Source organism: Rissa tridactyla, chromosome 3, assembly GCF_028500815.1.
Source record: "Rissa tridactyla isolate bRisTri1 chromosome 3, bRisTri1.patW.cur.20221130, whole genome shotgun sequence".
Taxonomy (NCBI): domain Eukaryota; kingdom Metazoa; phylum Chordata; class Aves; order Charadriiformes; family Laridae; genus Rissa; species Rissa tridactyla.
Genome location: NC_071468.1, coordinates 89060231 through 89077263, shown reverse-complemented (window position 1 = coordinate 89077263; position 17033 = coordinate 89060231). Strand labels below are relative to the sequence as shown.

At 38.6% G+C, this 17033-nt stretch overlaps 1 protein-coding gene across 7 annotated transcripts in view; it reads left to right on the top strand.

Annotated features, from left to right (window-relative positions):
• Positions 1–17033, top strand: part of DOP1A (DOP1 leucine zipper like protein A) — a 68089-nt gene that overhangs the window by 47489 nt on the left and 3567 nt on the right. For 5 of the 7 annotated variants that reach the window (XM_054195410.1, XM_054195411.1, XM_054195413.1 and 2 more), the window contains 16 exons: positions 331–513; positions 3380–3505; positions 3849–3983; positions 4529–4584; positions 5095–5199; positions 5899–5965; positions 6736–6880; positions 7123–7202; positions 7738–7847; positions 8009–8158; positions 8601–8662; positions 9314–9466; positions 10983–11119; positions 13069–13124; positions 14019–14183; positions 15759–15888. In XM_054195410.1, the coding sequence (XP_054051385.1) occupies positions 331–513; positions 3380–3505; positions 3849–3983; positions 4529–4584; positions 5095–5199; positions 5899–5965; positions 6736–6880; positions 7123–7202; positions 7738–7847; positions 8009–8158; positions 8601–8662; positions 9314–9466; positions 10983–11119; positions 13069–13124; positions 14019–14183; positions 15759–15888 (1860 nt within the window). Of the gene's footprint in view, positions 1–330; positions 514–3379; positions 3506–3848; positions 3984–4528; positions 4585–5094; positions 5200–5898; positions 5966–6735; positions 6881–7122; positions 7203–7737; positions 7848–8008; positions 8159–8600; positions 8663–9313; positions 9467–10982; positions 11120–13068; positions 13125–14018; positions 14184–15758; positions 15889–17033 lie in introns of those variants that run through there. The other 2 variants (XR_008465448.1, XR_008465449.1) reach the window with 2 other exon arrangements.

Genomic DNA, 17033 nt, shown 5'->3' with positions numbered 1-17033 from the left:
ATAATTTTGCCTAGAGTATTATTTACACTTAAAATTCTGAAATAATTGTTTTGCGAAGGTATAGGTAGATGATGCAAAATTGATTGCTGTAGACATGAGGCCTCACATGTTTGGAATACATTTGATATTGTATAACTCAGTCAAAAGATTCCTTGATTTTGATAGGCTCAAAACTTGTACATAATACAAGAATTATTGAAAAACTATTTTGAAAAAGAGTTAACATTGAAAGCTTCCATGTCTGTTAAGTTTCAATTTACATTGTTTTACTTATGCTGTTTATGTAGATATTTAATGCTCCTCCTCCCCTCTCCGTTTCAAATCCACTAGCTCTTGGTTAATGTAGATCAGAAGCACTTGATTGAAGCACGCAATGGGATCCTGTCTATCTTGCATATGATCATGTCTTCTGTGACTTTGCTGTGGAGCATCCTTCACCTTGCAGACTCTTCAGAGAAAACTACTGCTGCTGCTGCTGCATCCGTTACCACTATTAATCTTGGGTCAACAAAGGTTAGAATATCAGGGATAATATAGTTTAAGTTGCTCGTTCATACCTCTGTCAAACTAAGTCCAATTCTATTCCCTTAAATGTAAATTGAGTTTTAATACCTTTGTCCTCATCTACTCATCCACCTCAGAAACAGGGCTTTTATAAATGGTTATTAAACCTGCTTTTAAACTTGAGTGTATCAACTCAAGACAGCGTCCCACCTTTTTGCCTTCTAGAAAATTAAATCCATCCTTTTATGCCTTTTTATGCCTCAAAAGATATTAAATATTCATGTTAAATCTTAACAAAAGAGAACTCTCCTCTTAAAACATCTAATACTCAAACACTTTTTAGGTCCTTCATTCAGTTCCCTTACAGTGATGTCACTGTGCACGGGGAAATGTCATAACAGATAGTGAACTAGTAATCATAAAAAAAGAACTTCAGAAGGTGTCAAATAGGACTATACTGAGAACATTGACCAGTCCTCTTATTGGAAGCAGCTCAAACTTATATTTCACATTATTAAATAGGAAATTGTCACTTAAATTTGAAGTGTTTTAAAATAAGATTTCCTCAATTAATTTGAATACTATAGGATACTGTTTGCGACGATGCTGTTATACATCCTTTTCAACCTTTGGCACTCAGATTGAAGGAATAAAAAAATAACTTATCTAAGATTCCGTGTCATTGCACAGAGAGCATCCATGTCATATTTGTGCTGCCCCTAGGGCTTCCTACTCACTGAAAGGAAGGGGGTGCATACTTGTTGATGGCCCATAATATTACACTGCTGCTGTGAAAAAAGGAGCTTTTGTACTCTGGTTAAACATGAACTCTTCTGTACATCCCAGCTTTTCTTTAGTTTTCCCAAATCCACAGTATTCAAAAGAGCATTCAACGTATCCTGTATATGAAAAAGTCTAGTTTGAATTCAGCTTGTTTGGTGTAATGTCAAGATAGGTTATTTTACTTTTTCACCTCATTGCTTTCAGGTAAGGCTTTTGTAGCTGCTTTGTAGTTGGTGGATGTGGTTAAAAACACACAAAACTGTGGAACAAAATTGTATGTCTAAAGTATAAGCAAGCTTTTTAAGCTTTAGTACAGTTAGGTTACTTTGGCAACCACACTCTTGGCAGGCGCATAAAATGTATAGTCAAGCTCTGGGATTGTATATAGCAGTTTCCTGCAAGCTTAGGCAATTCCTACTGAAATACCTCTGTCCAAGATAAAAATGGCTTTCAGAAAACAGGTAGAAAGTGCATTTTTCTCTGAAATCTTCAGGTCATATAAAACAGGATGAGAAGACAGATCAGGAAATAAATTTTCTGACCCAAGTATGCCTCAATAACTTCTGTCATGCTTAAAAAACACGTTATTAAGAGTTTCAGCAGTGAGTATTTCAGTCTCCTAGAGCAGCGTGTTCCCCCTTTTAGGATTTCTCCACAACCCCTACTTCTTAATCTTTATCTCACTTGCTACAAAGCAAGTCCATCACTATTTTGTGGTAGACATGAGGCACATGGCAGACCTTCCTTTCTTCTTCCTAGTTACCTTGTATGCATTTGATAACTGTTATATCTCCACTTACATGCTCTTCTCCTGACTGTACAAACCCATTTCTGCTCCTTCTTGTAGATCATATTCCATATCACTAATTTTCTTTTTATAGTTTGAGTTCTGTCAGCTTGTGGTACATTTCTTGAAGTAAAGTCTTGTCATGGTTTGACCTCAGCTGGCAAGTAAGCACCACACAGCTGCTCACTCACTCTTGCCCCCCAGCAGGATTGGGAAGAGAATCGGAAGGGTAAAAGTGAGAAAACTCGTGCGTTGGGATAAAGGCAGTTTAATACTTGAAATATAATGATGATGATAATAATAATAATTATAATGAAAGGAGAAATAACAAAGAGAAATAAAACCCAAGAAAGCCAAGTGATAAAAATGAAAACAATTGCTCGCCACCAACTAACCGATGCCCATCCAGTCCCTGGGCAGCAGCCTCCCCGCCAGCCTTCCCCCTAGTTTTACATGCCGAGCATGATGTCATATGGTATAGAATATTGCTTTGGCCAGTTGGGATCAGCTGTCCCTGTTGAGTCCCCTACCAACTTCTTGTGTCCCCCCCCAGCCTACTCACCGGTGGGGTGATGCGAGGAGCAGAAAAGGTCTTGATGCCATGTAGGCGCTGCTCAGCAGTAATTAAAACATCCCTGTAATATCAACACTGTTTCCACCACAAATCTAAAACATAACCACATACTAGCTACTATGAAGAAAATCAACTCCTTCCAACCCAACACTAGCACAGGTGTCCAAAACGGGGCGTGGTACATGGTATCTTCTTTCAGAGGAAATATTTCATGTCTTCCATGAAGTGATGCTATTTGTGAATCCTCTTTTCCCCTTCCTTGCAAAGTTGTCATCATGAGGTGGTGATCCACTATAATCCCAAGACCCTTTTTTTTTTTCTTCTGTAGCACTGCTATCTAAATAGTTACTCATCCTGAATTGCTAAAATTGTTTATATCTACATTTGCATGCAAAAATCAACCCTTTATTGCAGCTCATCTTTTTTTCAGGATGCTTTTCGAGTTTCTCAGATCATTTTTAGTTCTGTACCTTTCTATCAGTTGCTTCCCACTTCATTACCATTTGCAAACTTAACAAATGGATTTTATCTTCCCGTGTCTTAGTCATGAAAAAAATGATTGAAGAATACCAGATGTAAAATAGAGCTTTATGAACCCTCTGAGTGGATCCTTCCATTTTGATAAAAGTTAGTGATAGTTACCATCCAAGTATGGCTTTATAGCTAGCTGTTCTGAACATAATGCTCAGGTGCTTATCTAAAGGTGTATGTGTTCTGCTTCCACATTTCAGAATTTGAGGCAGCAGATTCTCGAACTGTTGGGTCCAATTTCAATGAATCATGGTGTTCACTTCATGGCTGCTATTGCGTTTGTATGGAATGAAAGGAGGCAAAATAAAAATACTTCTAGGACAAAGGTATGTTTATACTACAGTGGTCACTTCTAATAGTGGTAATAGCTTTGAGTGATTTAGAAGTGGTAAAGAGAAAATTCATACATTCCAGTGAAAAAATGCATATTATGAAATATGGAGAGTATTTATATTATATTTCTAATTAGCAACTGTACTGTCAGGGAGCTACCAGTTTATTTTAGAATGAGATAATCTCCCTGACTTCCTCAGGAAAAGAATAAGTGATTCCAAGTTTCTAGACAACCAATTAGTTACTAACATATCAATCCTGTGAGGCTGGCTGCCTTAATTTTGACATAGGCATCGTCTGTGATGATAATTTGAGACATACATTTGATTCTTTTAGGTTATTCCTACAGCAGGTGAAGAACAACTTCTGCTCGTCGAGCTAGTTCGTTCTATCAGCGTTATGAGAACGGAGACTGTTATACAAACAGTGAAAGAAGTTTTGAAGCAACCTCCAGCCATAGCGAAGGACAAGGTATGAAAACTGTAGTAGTGGTATTGATTTACTTAATGTCGCCTCCTGAAGCTTACAATGCTGATGATACGGGTATTTCGTTCACAAAGCTGAGCAAGTAATGAGTGCTGCTGCTCAGTACAGTGTGAAAAGTTTCACAATATCCAATAGATGGATGAATTGTCAGAGGAAAATCGTACCTTCTTAAGTCACTACCATGTACTGAGCCACTCCAGAATCCTGTTTACTGCTTCTGTACAAGACTATTTTGTGGGGATAGGCTTCTTACATGAGGGAGAGAGGTGTATACCCTAGCATCAGGCTGATTTTTCAGGTGGGAAAGGGAAGTGGGGAAAAGAGAGAATAAATAAAGGGAAGAATAACTTTATAGAAAGATGTCTAAGTGGGTATTTGTAATATTCGATTAAGGAAGCTATATCTTCAGATGCTGCAGTAACATTATAGCATAGTCAGTTTTGCCCTGGCTAGTGAGGAGAGGGGGAAAAAAAGAAAAAAGTCAGTCAGTTTCTTCTTCCTGATAACAGAGGTTTTGTATGTCTTTCTAGAAACATCTTTCACTGGAAGTCTGCATGTTGCAGTTTTTCTATGCTTATACTCAAAGGTAAGACAAGAAGTTAAATTTTATTTCCATCATCAAAAAGCAGATGGACAATTTGAATATTTTACATCTTTTTATAATCCCTAGGATGAGAAACAGCCTGTGAAATATAAATCATGAAGAAAGAATGGTGTTGAACTGTAGTTGTTATAAAAAAGAAAGGGTTTTGTGACTTCCCTATTTCTGCATCACCTTTCTTCCCCCTCCTAAAAATCCTGCAGGAAATATTGCCCCCTGCCCAAGGAAAGTTTATCTTAATTGTGCTGTAATTCATTGGTACCACTCCAACCTTGGACTGAAGAGCCTGTCTTTCGAGTACACGGTTCTTCTGCCTTCCTCCTTTTTCTTTCTTAATGACTTGATGTAGCCACCTAATATTAAATGAAAAACCAAAGAATCTGTATGAGTGTTGATTAACACTATCTGACACGAGAATTGTGAGGCAGAAAGAAAATGGGGAATACCTGAGGGTGATGATGCTGTTTTCATTGCCGTCGCTGCCCTCTCTCTTAGGATTCCAGTGACCAGCTTAGTAGACAGCTGGGCAGCACTGCTGCTTCTGCTAAAGGATTCCATCCAGGTCGGTCTTCCAGCTCCGGGACAATTCCTCATACTTGGGTAAGTGCTCTTGGTATTTGCAGTTTCTAAAGAAGCTCAACTGTAAGTGTCTGAAATCGTACTGAAGTGTTTTGTGTTTTCAAATCTCTATCACTTAATTTTGAGCGGAGACAAATGCCTATTGCCTGAGTTCTGTGGGGTTTTTATCAAATTAGTTTATTCTGTGAAGAATGGTTACATATATTAAATTTTATGTTGTAATTTGATATAAGCCACAATCTTACCTCACTGATTATTTGAGACATTCAGGCTCTTCAAACAGTAGGTTTAAATTTCTCATTTTACTTAGAAAATGACTTTAATGACTATTTCTTAGGTGTGTGTAGATTTGCAGCCTACTAGAAAGGATTCATTCCCAGCATGAAAGCTGTTGTTGAGTGTTAGGAATAAAATGTTGAATATGTTTTCTTTATAAAGCTTCAAGGACCATTTTCTTGAATTTCTGGAATTTATCTTCCCTAGTAAATTTTCTCTAAAGATATTTGTGTGTAGTCTAGACAAACATATTCTTGATAAACTATTATGTTATGATCAAAATTAACGTAAGAAACTTGAAAGGATGTTTTCTAGAATATCTAGAAGTAGCAACAACTGAAGGTTTACAAAATTAAGTATTGTGCACGTAAATTTCTTCAGGTTTGTCCTAACTTTTAAAATTACTGAATAAAATCCAGATCTACCTCTGTGGGTTTTTTTCAGTGTTCTTAATGAGTTTATTATGAAAAACCCAAGCCTGGAGAATAAAAAAGACCAAAGAGATCTCCAGGTAAGAAATTTGTGGTATGTATGTCTCTTTTGAAAATATTGAACAATAAATGCATAATTTGAGAGAGTCATATAAATGACAGTGATGTATTCAAAGGATTTTCTGTAAAAGTATTTTTAAGCGATAAGTGCTAAAAAATTAAAATATTTATTACTTGTAAGTTGAGTGTTTTATTTAGTGTAGTTTTCCAAAGGAAATTACACTTGTGTGCTTTCCCTTTTCTACCGCCCCAAGGAGTGATGACCAATTTCAATCTAAGTTTGATGGAAGAACAGATGTCCTAAAGATATTCCTTTATTCATTTGAAAATCGTGCATGTTTACAACTGTAGTTGGTTGTATTGGTTTTGTCTGAGATAGTTAAATTTCTCATAAAACCAGTGCATCAGTATATGTGGTAGGAAGGACTCTTACATAAACATTTTGGTCCCTTTTTCTCACAGAAGGATGTACTGAACATCTACAGGTTTTCATTCTGTTAACTTCAAACCCTTTCTCAAATGTACTAGAATTATCTGATACATCAGTTCTGAAGCCTGAAATGAATCTTTAGTATCTTCTACTTAGTACTATTTACAATCTGTTGAAAAAGATCTCATTTTCTGTGGAGTTATTAATCACTGATAACATTGAACAGTAGTGATTTGAAAACAGTTCTATGTTTAGTTAGTTATATAGTTTTTCTATAAAAACCCATGTTCCGACAACCAATACAGCCCTTCTGCACAAAGTTCTTGAAATGGTGGTGGTTTCGATTTTTTTTCCTACCAGGATGTAACACACAAGATAGTGGATGCCATTGGGGCGATTGCTGGTTCTTCCTTGGAACAGACTACTTGGCTAAGACGAAACTTAGAGGTTAAGCCTTCCCCCAAGATTATGGTTGATGGAAACAACTTAGAGTCAGATGTTGAAGGTAGCTTCATTTTTATCTTTATTTTAAATAAAGCATTAATTATCAAGCTAAAATGAACAAAGAGGATAGCCTTACTATAGTTGAATACATTCAAAATGCTTCAGTATTGTTCAGGCATTACACAGTGTATCTGGTAAAGTCTGTACATCTTCATAATACATGCTATTAAAATATGCTTGTGAGGTAAATAATGGCTTAAGAAAACTAACTTTGGACATTTTTTTATTATTATCTTCATTTAGATATGTTGTCTCCAGCGATGGAAACTTCAAACATAACTCCATCTGTTTATAGTGTCCATGCGTTGACCTTACTTTCTGAGGTAAATGTCTCCTCAGATGTAATAAATGCTGTCTTATAGTAACCTTTTATGTTGTGTAAAGCTTTGGGCTAGAAGTTTGTGGAAAGAATCTGATGCAAATGGATTCTGGTTCCTATCATGTAACAATATATAAAACTTTGTTACCAAAACAGTTATAAAGATTCAGTGAGATGGGGGAAAGGTAAAGCATGGCCTTTCAGATGTGTAGCATAGGGAACTTTTTTGGTGGCAAATTTTGTGCGTTAATAGTGGTATGTGTTATTTACTGCTGAAAATTGCAATTGGTCTTCGAATTTTTTTTTTTGTTTGTAGCTTATTCTGTAGAATGCTTTGCCCAGAAGCTTACACTTCTGTGTTTGTTTTAAAAATGATGGGATGGTTATACTATGGGTTTTGTATAGTACCTGAAATTCAGTCACTTCTATCATAAACTTGAACATTCAGTAAGGACGTTATTAAAAAAAAAAAAAAGCTGAGTAGTAGATAAAAAGCAATTTGGGAGTGCATGATAACATATCTTCCTCTCCTTTTCTAGGTTTTGGCTCATCTCTTGGATATGGTTTTCTACAGTGATGAGAAAGAGAGGGTTATTCCCTTGCTTGTAAATATTATGCACTATGTTGTTCCCTACCTCCGTAATCACAGGTATCTTTACAATTTATTGAATTTACGTAGATCTCTACAGCCAGTTCAAATTTGATGTGTGACACTTAAGTTGAAACAGGCATGATAAGGATTAGATATCTATCAAAGTTTCTATAAAGCAACAATTCAAAGTTGTTTCATGTTGACTTCTTTTTGTTTAGTGCTCACAATGCATCCAGCTATCGAGCCTGTGTTCAGTTATTAAGCAGTCTTAGTGGGTATCAGTATACAAGGAGAGCATGGAAAAAGGAAGCCTTTGACCTCTTTATGGATTCCAGTTTCTTCCAGATGGATGCTTCTTGTGTTAACCAGTAAGATTTTAATTTTTCTGCTTATATCAATGGCTGTTACAAATTTTATATATACCATTACACAAGAGGATGTGTAATGTGGACCAAAATTTCCCAACAGATCTCTGTTGGGAGAAATAGAGGGATGTTCTGTGTTTTGGATTACCCCATGAAGTGTGAAATTCTTTTACCGAAGGTATATTTGTATGCACAAGTCTGTTTTCTTCTTCCAATTTCAAGATGATATTTTTTTAATTTCTATGAGGAAAAAGAGGCTAATATTTTACAGTCTCAGCTCAAATTGCGCCAAGTAAATGGTACCTTTGCAGCAGAGAGCTTGGATTGGAAGCCTTAGCAAACATGAGCCTGAATTAGTTAAGAGCAGTAAAAGCTCTGTAAATATTCCTGTAAATTCCTGCTTTTTTCTTGCATTTCTGATGTGTGTACAACGTTCCTCTTCTAGTTGGAGAGCTATTATGGATAATTTGATGACACATGACAAAACCACATTCAGAGATTTGATGAGTAAGTATTTGTATTTATTGATGTAGTAGTGCCTTTTCTCCATGGCAAACATTAAAAAGGGGAAAATAAGTATCTTGAAGAAAACGTTTATTGAGCCTTTATTCCAACCTGTTTGAATTATTCAGTGGTTTTTGTGTTTTCTTCAAATACCTGTTTCTGGAGATCTATAAACAAGATCACTTGAAATGAGAGAACTTGAGGCCATGCTGGCCTACAGTGAATTTTGCCTACATGGCAAAGTTGATTAAGCAGAGCGAGTGTCTGTGAGGGAGCGTTGGGTGGTGGTTTGGGGTTTTTTTTCTGAAGTCTGACACTAACTCTGCTTAAGGGAAAATTGATTCTGCACATTCCAAACTACTGACCATCTATACCTGCCAATTGTGTTTTTTTTAAAATATAAAATAAAAAAAAAAGCTAAACTCCCTCTCAAAAGCTCCCAAACTCAGACACAATTGCTTATACTTATGAGTGTTTTTTCGAAATTTGTTTTAAATCACTGCGGTTAAAAATACGAATTGCAAAACGTGCATCTTCTTAATGGCTCCTTTTGAGCTACAGTAATGCAATGAAAGTAAGAGTTATTTGTACCTTAAAGTCAAACAGAAGGGAAATCTGAAGTTTGTCTCTGCACTTACCCATTTTCTCTTTCAGCACGGGTGGCTGTGGCTCAGAGCAGTTCACTCAATCTGTTTGCTAATAGAGATGTAGAGTTGGAACAGCGCGCTATGCTCCTGAAGAGACTGGCTTTCGCAATTTTTAGTAGTGAGATAGACCAATACCAGAAATACCTTCCAGACATACAAGGTAAGTAAAAATATATCATTTAATTTAAAATTCAGCTGGACAGCGTCCTGGGACATCCTGTCTAGACCATGCTTTTGCCAAGAAAGGTTGGATCCTGGAGGTCTCTTCCAACCTGGTATTCTATGAATGTACGTTCACAGCCCAGAAAGCAAACCATATCCTGGGCTGCATCTAAACAAGCACGACCAGAAGGTCGAGGGAGGTGATTCTGCCCCTCTACTCTGCTCCAGCAAGACCCCACGTGGGGTACTGCGTCCATCTCTGGAGTCCTTAGCACAGGAAAGACATGAACCTGTTGGAGTGGGTTGAGAGCAGGGCCACAAAAATTATGAGGGGGTTGGAGCACCTCTCTTTTGAGGACAGACTGAGAGAATTGGGGTTCTTCAGCCTGGAGAAGAGAAGGCTCCAGGGAGACCTTATTGTGGCCTTTCAGTACTTAAAGGGGGTTTATAAGAAAGATGGAGAAAGGCTTTTTAGCAGTGTCTGTTGCGATAGGACAAGGGGTAATGATTTTGAACTAAAAGAGGGTAGATTTAGACTAGATATCAGGAAGAAATTTTGTACAATGAGGGTGGTGAAACACTGGAACAGGTTTCCCAGGGGGGTGGTAGATGCCTCTGGAAAAGGTCAAAGTGAGGTTGGAAGGGGCTCTGAGCAACCTGATCAAATTGAAGATGTCCCTGCTCATTGAAGGGGAGGGTTGGACTAGATGGCCTTTAAAGGTCTCTTCCAGTGACCTTTTACATGACGTGATTGAGAATGGGAGCTGCTTGGTTTTAATCAAAGATGATGCAAATAATTATGGCAGCTTCTTCTAGATATGTTGTCTTTTAGCGTTACCAAGTTGGACACTTTGGTCTCTTCCTCTATATGGAAAGTTGATTGGCATCGTCTTTGTTTCATTTGTTCCAGGATTTATTTTCTGAAGTTTTGGGTTTTTTTTCCACAGTAAGTCAGTAGCTGGGTTTACTATGTTCAAGACATCAGGTGGCTTTACTGGTCTGAATTGCAAAGTGCATGTGTTGGTTTGACTGAAAAATCTCACTCTGTTTTGAATACTTAAAGGCAATTATGGTTAAGTAAGAGCATATTGTTCCTGTGTAATATCACATGTACTATGATGATGCAGCCTTTTAATAATATATATCCTAGCTGTTTGGGCTGTTCTTGTATTATTTGGAATCTGTTAACCCCTCTTTTTGGAATGGGTAAACTCTGCATAGGGTGAGTAAAACTCCCAGATGCAATATTGCATTTGTGTGAAAAGCTTTAACAAAAACATGTAACTGCACTGTTTTGAGGTTTCTCACTTTTGTTGGTTGCTTGGTGAAAGTGGTTATCTCCTATGTTGACAGAATAAAACTGTAGCAAAGTCCTAAAACAGTAACATGACAGACAGTGGGGGGGAGGTGAAGGAAAAAAAAAAAAAGTAAAAATTGAGAGGAAATGAAGAGAGGAGAAAATGCTAGTTGGAATTACTCTGAACTGAGGAAACCTTCTTGGCTTTTTGTTTCAGAAAGGCTGGTAGAAAGTCTCCGTTTGCCGCAGGTGCCCACCCTTCATTCCCAAGTGTTCCTGTTTTTCAGAGTATTGCTTTTAAGAATGTCTCCGCAGCACCTTACCTCGCTTTGGCCTACCATGATCACTGAACTGGTGAGTTGCAGTTAGCATTCATGATTTGGGAGACGGGTGCAAATTTGAGACACAACCTCATTTTTCAATGGTTTTAAGAAAATCTCTTCTGGATAATGTGCATGTAAATGTACAATGGACACACAAACTGTAAGCTGACTTATTTTCATAGCTCTGATGTCTGCTTTTTGCAACCAAATAGAACATCTGTTGCCTTATGCTATTTATGCTGTTCAGATGTCTCCTGAATTAAATTTGCATTTACCCTCATTGTTTCCTCCTGACTCCTACTTTAATTTCTGCCTACATACGTATACACTCTCTGCTGTTCCCACTCCTGTCCTGTTCTTTGTTCCCTGTTTCTACTTTCCTGGTCATTCGTCCCTCTTCCTCCAGCAATGCGGATGAGAAGCCACATAAAGAAGGAGTCAGAATCTATGTTGTATTGGCAGTTGATAGTCATGCTTCAGATCACATTGTAGGTGAAATTTTGGAAAGAGATTTGTACAAGGCTTGACCTGAATTTCTTCTTTCTCTTATTTTGCACTGCATAACAAGACAAGATAAACATCTGTTTTCAGAGCTGCTATGAGCAGAGTCTCCACTGTTGGCTGTTTCACACACAGGTTTCAGCTTTGGTAATGGGAATGAAGGAGAGAGGCTGATGTATCCTGTGGTCCATTTAGCCTGTTAGCCAAGTAGTTCCTAAGGGGCTGGCTAACACAGATAGCAAATCAAAGTCGCTACTATGATTTTTATTTATTTTTTTTTATCTGTTGGCTCCTAACCTAGCCCTTAGTTAGCCACAGATCTAAGCAATAAAAGGAGAAAAGTTATATAAAGTATTTTAAGGATCAAGTGCATAGTTTTAGCAATAGATGCACTTAATTTTGAGCCTGTCTGTCATGCTTTAACCTCGGCTGGCAACTAAGCACCATGCAGCTGCTCGCTCGTTCTCTCCTGCAGTGAGATGCGGAGGAAGAATTGGAAAAGAAGTGAGAAAACTTGTGGGTTGAGATAAAGACAGTTTAATCATTTGAAAAAAGAGAGGAAAATAAACCCCAGGAAAAACACGTGATACAAAAGACAACAATTGTGTACTACCAACCAACCCATCCACTCCCTGGGCGATGGCAGCCCCTGCCATTCTCCACCCCCCCCAGCTTTTATTGCTGAGCATGATGTCATATGGTCTGGGATATCCCTCTGGTCAGTTGAGGTCAGCTTTTGCAGCTGTGTCCCCTCCGACTTCTTGTGCACTCCCAGTCTACTTGCTACAAGAGTGGTCTGAGGAGCAGAAAGGCCTTGATGCTGTGTAAGCACTGCTCAGCGATAACCAAAGCATCAGTGTGTTATCCACACTATTTTCAGACCAAATCCAAAACATAGCCCCATACAAGTCACTATGAATAAATTTAACTCTATGCCAGCCAAAACCAGTATGCTGTCAATACTATAAATATTAGGAATCCCATTCTACTCTGTAAGATCTGCTAAGAGCTGGGAGCAGTGTGGCCCTCTGCTTCCTGTGCTGTCCTCGGCCTTTATGCAAGTTACTGCAGTCCTGGAACTACGTTCAGTGCAGAGAACTATCTCATCTCTGGGAATTCACACCTGAGTTTGACTGCTCCTTTATGTGATTCTTTATTCTCAGTGCCTTTAGGTCTTGCTCTCTGCTTGGCTCTCTCTCTAAGTAGTGGAGGGGATTAGCCTCTGAGAGGTTTCCTGGCCATGAGAGTCATATGTTTCATATACAGCCCCTGTGCTACTCAGCCTATATATAAGGGATGAAAGAGTTTCAGGGTGCCAGCTTCCAGTCATACTTGAGTGGGTTATTTTATCATCCAGGAATGGAAATAAAGCTCCAAACAACAGTTCTTCTAAGGCTTATTACTCAGGCTTCCCTACAGCATTTTCCTGAGTCACAGTCTGTTAAAAAATGGTATTAAAATGTAGCATTTGATCTTCAGGTACAAGTATTTTTACTGATGGAACAGGAGCTCACTGCTGATGAAGACATTTCCAGGTAAACTTATGAACTTCCCACTTGTTTAACTTGATAGCAGTCTCCTGTCATGCTGATGGGCAGTTGAGATATTCTGTAGAATAATTTGTCTTGGAAAGAATTGTCACGCTTAAATGAAAAGGACAAGTAAAGAGTAGTTCAGGCTGACTGCAGTACCAGGAACATACTGTTCAGGGCAAAACAACAAAGAAAATCTCACTGTCAGATTGCTCATAAACAACTAAAGTAAATTACTAAGAACAAGTATGTTCTTACAGTGTCTTCCTGGCTGAAATGACATTGCTTCTGCAAATAAAATATGCATGACATGACTTTATAGCTTATCTGTGTCATATGTATATTTAGAATAAGACTGATGCACTTTTTTTGTTTAAATAAAAATGTGGTTTCTTCTAGTGTTAGACATAAAGATGAGGCAGATAATTTTTCCTGTTTTGTTGTCTATTTCTGTCCCATCTACCTTCTGCACAGTATGATCCAATTTCAGTCAATGCTAGCAGTAGAGGCAGATGTCTCAAAAGAACAGGGGGAGTTATTTGCCCGAGTCTTGTTCTTTGCTTTTTTCTAGATTCTCTTTATTCTTTTGAAGAATTTGTCCCTAAAATAAAGTACTATCAACATGACTGGCAATCTAAACTTTCTCTTAATTTGGATGTCTGATAGGAATGAGATACAGCGTAACATATTTATTATATATTAACATTTTATCATATATATATATATACACACACACATATACAAAACTCCACCCATGGCACAGGCTTCCAATATTCTGGTTGAATTTATGGATTCAGGATTAAGTTGTGTGTGTCTGTAAAGGCAAGTAAGAAAGATGATGTTCCCATAGTGGCAGAAGGCTGTTATGACTCATCTGCCTGTTATAATTTATTTTAGAACTTCTGGCCCATCTGTTGCTGGTCTGGAGACGACGTACACAGGTGGCAATGGTTTCTCCACGTCCTACAATAGCCAGAGATGGTTGAACCTGTACTTGTCTGCTTGCAAATTTCTGGACTTGGCCCTAGCTTTACCATCTGAAAACCTTCCTCAGTTTCAGATGTGAGTAGAAGACGCTGTCATTGAAGTTTTTGGATGTTTAACCATGCCTCTTGGTAAAATTCTAGTGTATAAAAATCTTTGGTTTCCTATTTCCTTTTCCTTTTCTGGCCTTCACCCAGGGCAGTCCAGAGTTCATTCCCTCCCAGTGTCAGAGTGGCCCCCAGAGCAAATGATGCTACACACCAAATGAGTTCAAGCTGGTTTGATTTAGCCTGTGGCAAGAGATTCTCCACACTTGTGAGCTAATCCATAATAGTGATTTATTCAAGTATTTCATTTTTAAAGTATTTAGTTGCGGTAATGTCTAAGAACCCAAAATACACCCACATGTCTCAGTGACTAATGCATGAGATGAGGACTTTACATCGCCTCAGCATGACTCACTTAAATTACTCCTGCGTGATCTGACTGGAAGATGTTGCAACAAACCTGCTTGTGAAGGGGACTCCATGGGGTGTTTTTTTTTTTCTTGGTCAGTAGTGTTCATGTGTGCAGACTGCTTCTTCAGTGCCTCTGCAGTCCTGTTCTGTTGGAAGAAAAGAATGCAAAAATGGCATTTGCTGAAGACCCTAGAAATGGGAGGCCACCAAGGACAAAAGAAAGTCCCTCGTCTCTACCTTTACACTGCACAGTGGTGTCCATTTGAGAGCTGCTGCCCTGACACAGCTCTGTAGACACTTGGTCACCTCTAATTATCCTGTTATTTAAAAGACGCTCGTGTGGGCTAGAGGGTGGAGGAACTTGCACACACTGTGTCAGTTTGTGCCCTGTTGTATTTCTAAATCTATTGCTAATAATGAAGGTTCATTAACTTATTTTGTTTTCTGGGGGTTTGGCTCATAACTTATTCAGTTCTCCAAGCTGTTCTAACCCCCTTTATTAGCCGGTCCAGTTTTATTTAGGTCATTACTCTGCATTTCCGGAAGGACAATAGTCATGCTGAATCATGCTGTCCTTTCTGGTATTCTCATGGAGGCTTGGCTTGGAGTTTTAAGGACAGAAACTTTGATTTCCTGTATAGTTTATAATGCAAGTAGCCAGTCTTTGCAGTGCAGCAAGGTCGGGAGGGAGGAGTGGTCTGGTTGGTCTCATTGGCCTATGAATAGGTGAAATAAATGAGTTTCTCTTACCAACGTGGTGTATTGAGAACATTTTGTGTGTTATAGTAAGCATTGCAAACGTGCAGCAGAGTGTTCTAAGTAACTTCCATATTTTATAATTCAGAATTGCTTTCATTTCCCTTGCACAGAGTGAAGGTGTGAATACTACTGTTGTTCTTAGCTTCTCTGCCTTATCTTACTCTTGGCATCCTGAAGTACTTCAAGAAGCTCTAAAGCAAAAGGAAAATGCTGCCTTCTCAGCCATGTTGCCTCCTGCTTTCCAGAATGTGCCTTTCCTATTCTTTCTTGTAAAAGACTCCTGGGGTTTTTTGTGTGCGTTGTGGGTTTTTTTTTTTTTCCCCTCCTCTTTCTTTGATACTTAACTAGATTTCCTCATCCACTCATATTCTTGGATCTAGCAGAAAAGCCTGCTTGTTCAGTAAAGATAACGTCTGCTTATGTTATCTCGTGATAGGTATCGTTGGGCTTTTATTCCAGAAGCATCAGATGATTCAGGCTTGGAAGTACGAAGGCAGGGTACGCATCAGAGGGAATTCAAACCATATGTGGTGCGTCTAGCAAAACTGCTGCGAAAAAAAGCAAAGGTATGTCACTTTCTTCCACTTTTGCTTGTCATTAATAATTTTCATATACAGTGACTTACAGCACTGTTTTTGGTTTGACTATTTGGTGGGTTTTTGGACAATGAAGAATGGGAAGGAGTTTAGCTGGTGTGGGAGATTGCCACTGGAGTAATCAAACACCAAAAAAAAGAAAAAAAAAATAAACCAAGCAAACAAAAAACCCCAAACCTGCGATGGTCAAAAAAAGACTATGGCCAGGGACTTTAGTGTTTTCTATTAAAAGTATTATTTGAGTAAAAAGTAAAATATGCTTCAGTGTCTAACTTATTTTAACATAATTTTATGTCTAACATTATTTTAGCATTTGTTAATAATAATCACGTTTAAATATTTAGAAAACTGTTGCGTTCCTAAAAATGATAGAACCAAGAATTTTGAGACAGCAGAGCCCAGGAGGGCTGGGTTTCTTCCCTGAAGCAGTTACAATGAACAGAAGGCGGCAGAGAGCAGTAGAAACAGTTCTGGGGAAATCTTGGTTGCCTGGTTTGTAGAGCAGGAGCAGAATTAGGGTTGTCATTCGTTTGGTGGGTGAGGTATGTTAAACCCCTAGTTTGGGTGGGGTGGAGGCCTGATCCGCTAATGAAACTGATGGAAGCCGGCCAAGCCCTGTCCCAGAGAGTTCCCTTCTGCTGCCACAAAGTAAGAAAATTGTTGTGGGGTACTTTTGCTGGTCCTGCTGTGAGGGCAGAGCCCCCCCTGGGCAGGCACCTCCCTGGGAAAGGTTGCTGGGTGGGCCAGGGAAACAGGAAGAGGAAGCTCGAAGCCATATGGGAGGAAACTTTGAAGTGTCATTCTTGGGTTTCCTTCCAAATAGATGGCATTGTCAGGGCTGTAGCACCGGCAGCTTACTGTAGCTACCGCATTTACAATCTCCAGTGAATGTTTTCACTGAGTAAGGAAACTACTGCTGACGTGCAATTGGCTACATACAATTTAGGGATAACTTAGTCGCAGGCAGATCTGAGCTATTCAAGCAAGGCTCCCAACTATAGGGGATAAAACAGGTACCTGAAGCACGTCTGCAGTCTTCCGTTTATTGTTTTTGAACCATGAAGATGAGACTAAATTTCTCTTCTCGCGTGTATAAAGGAATAATCAGTTTTAAC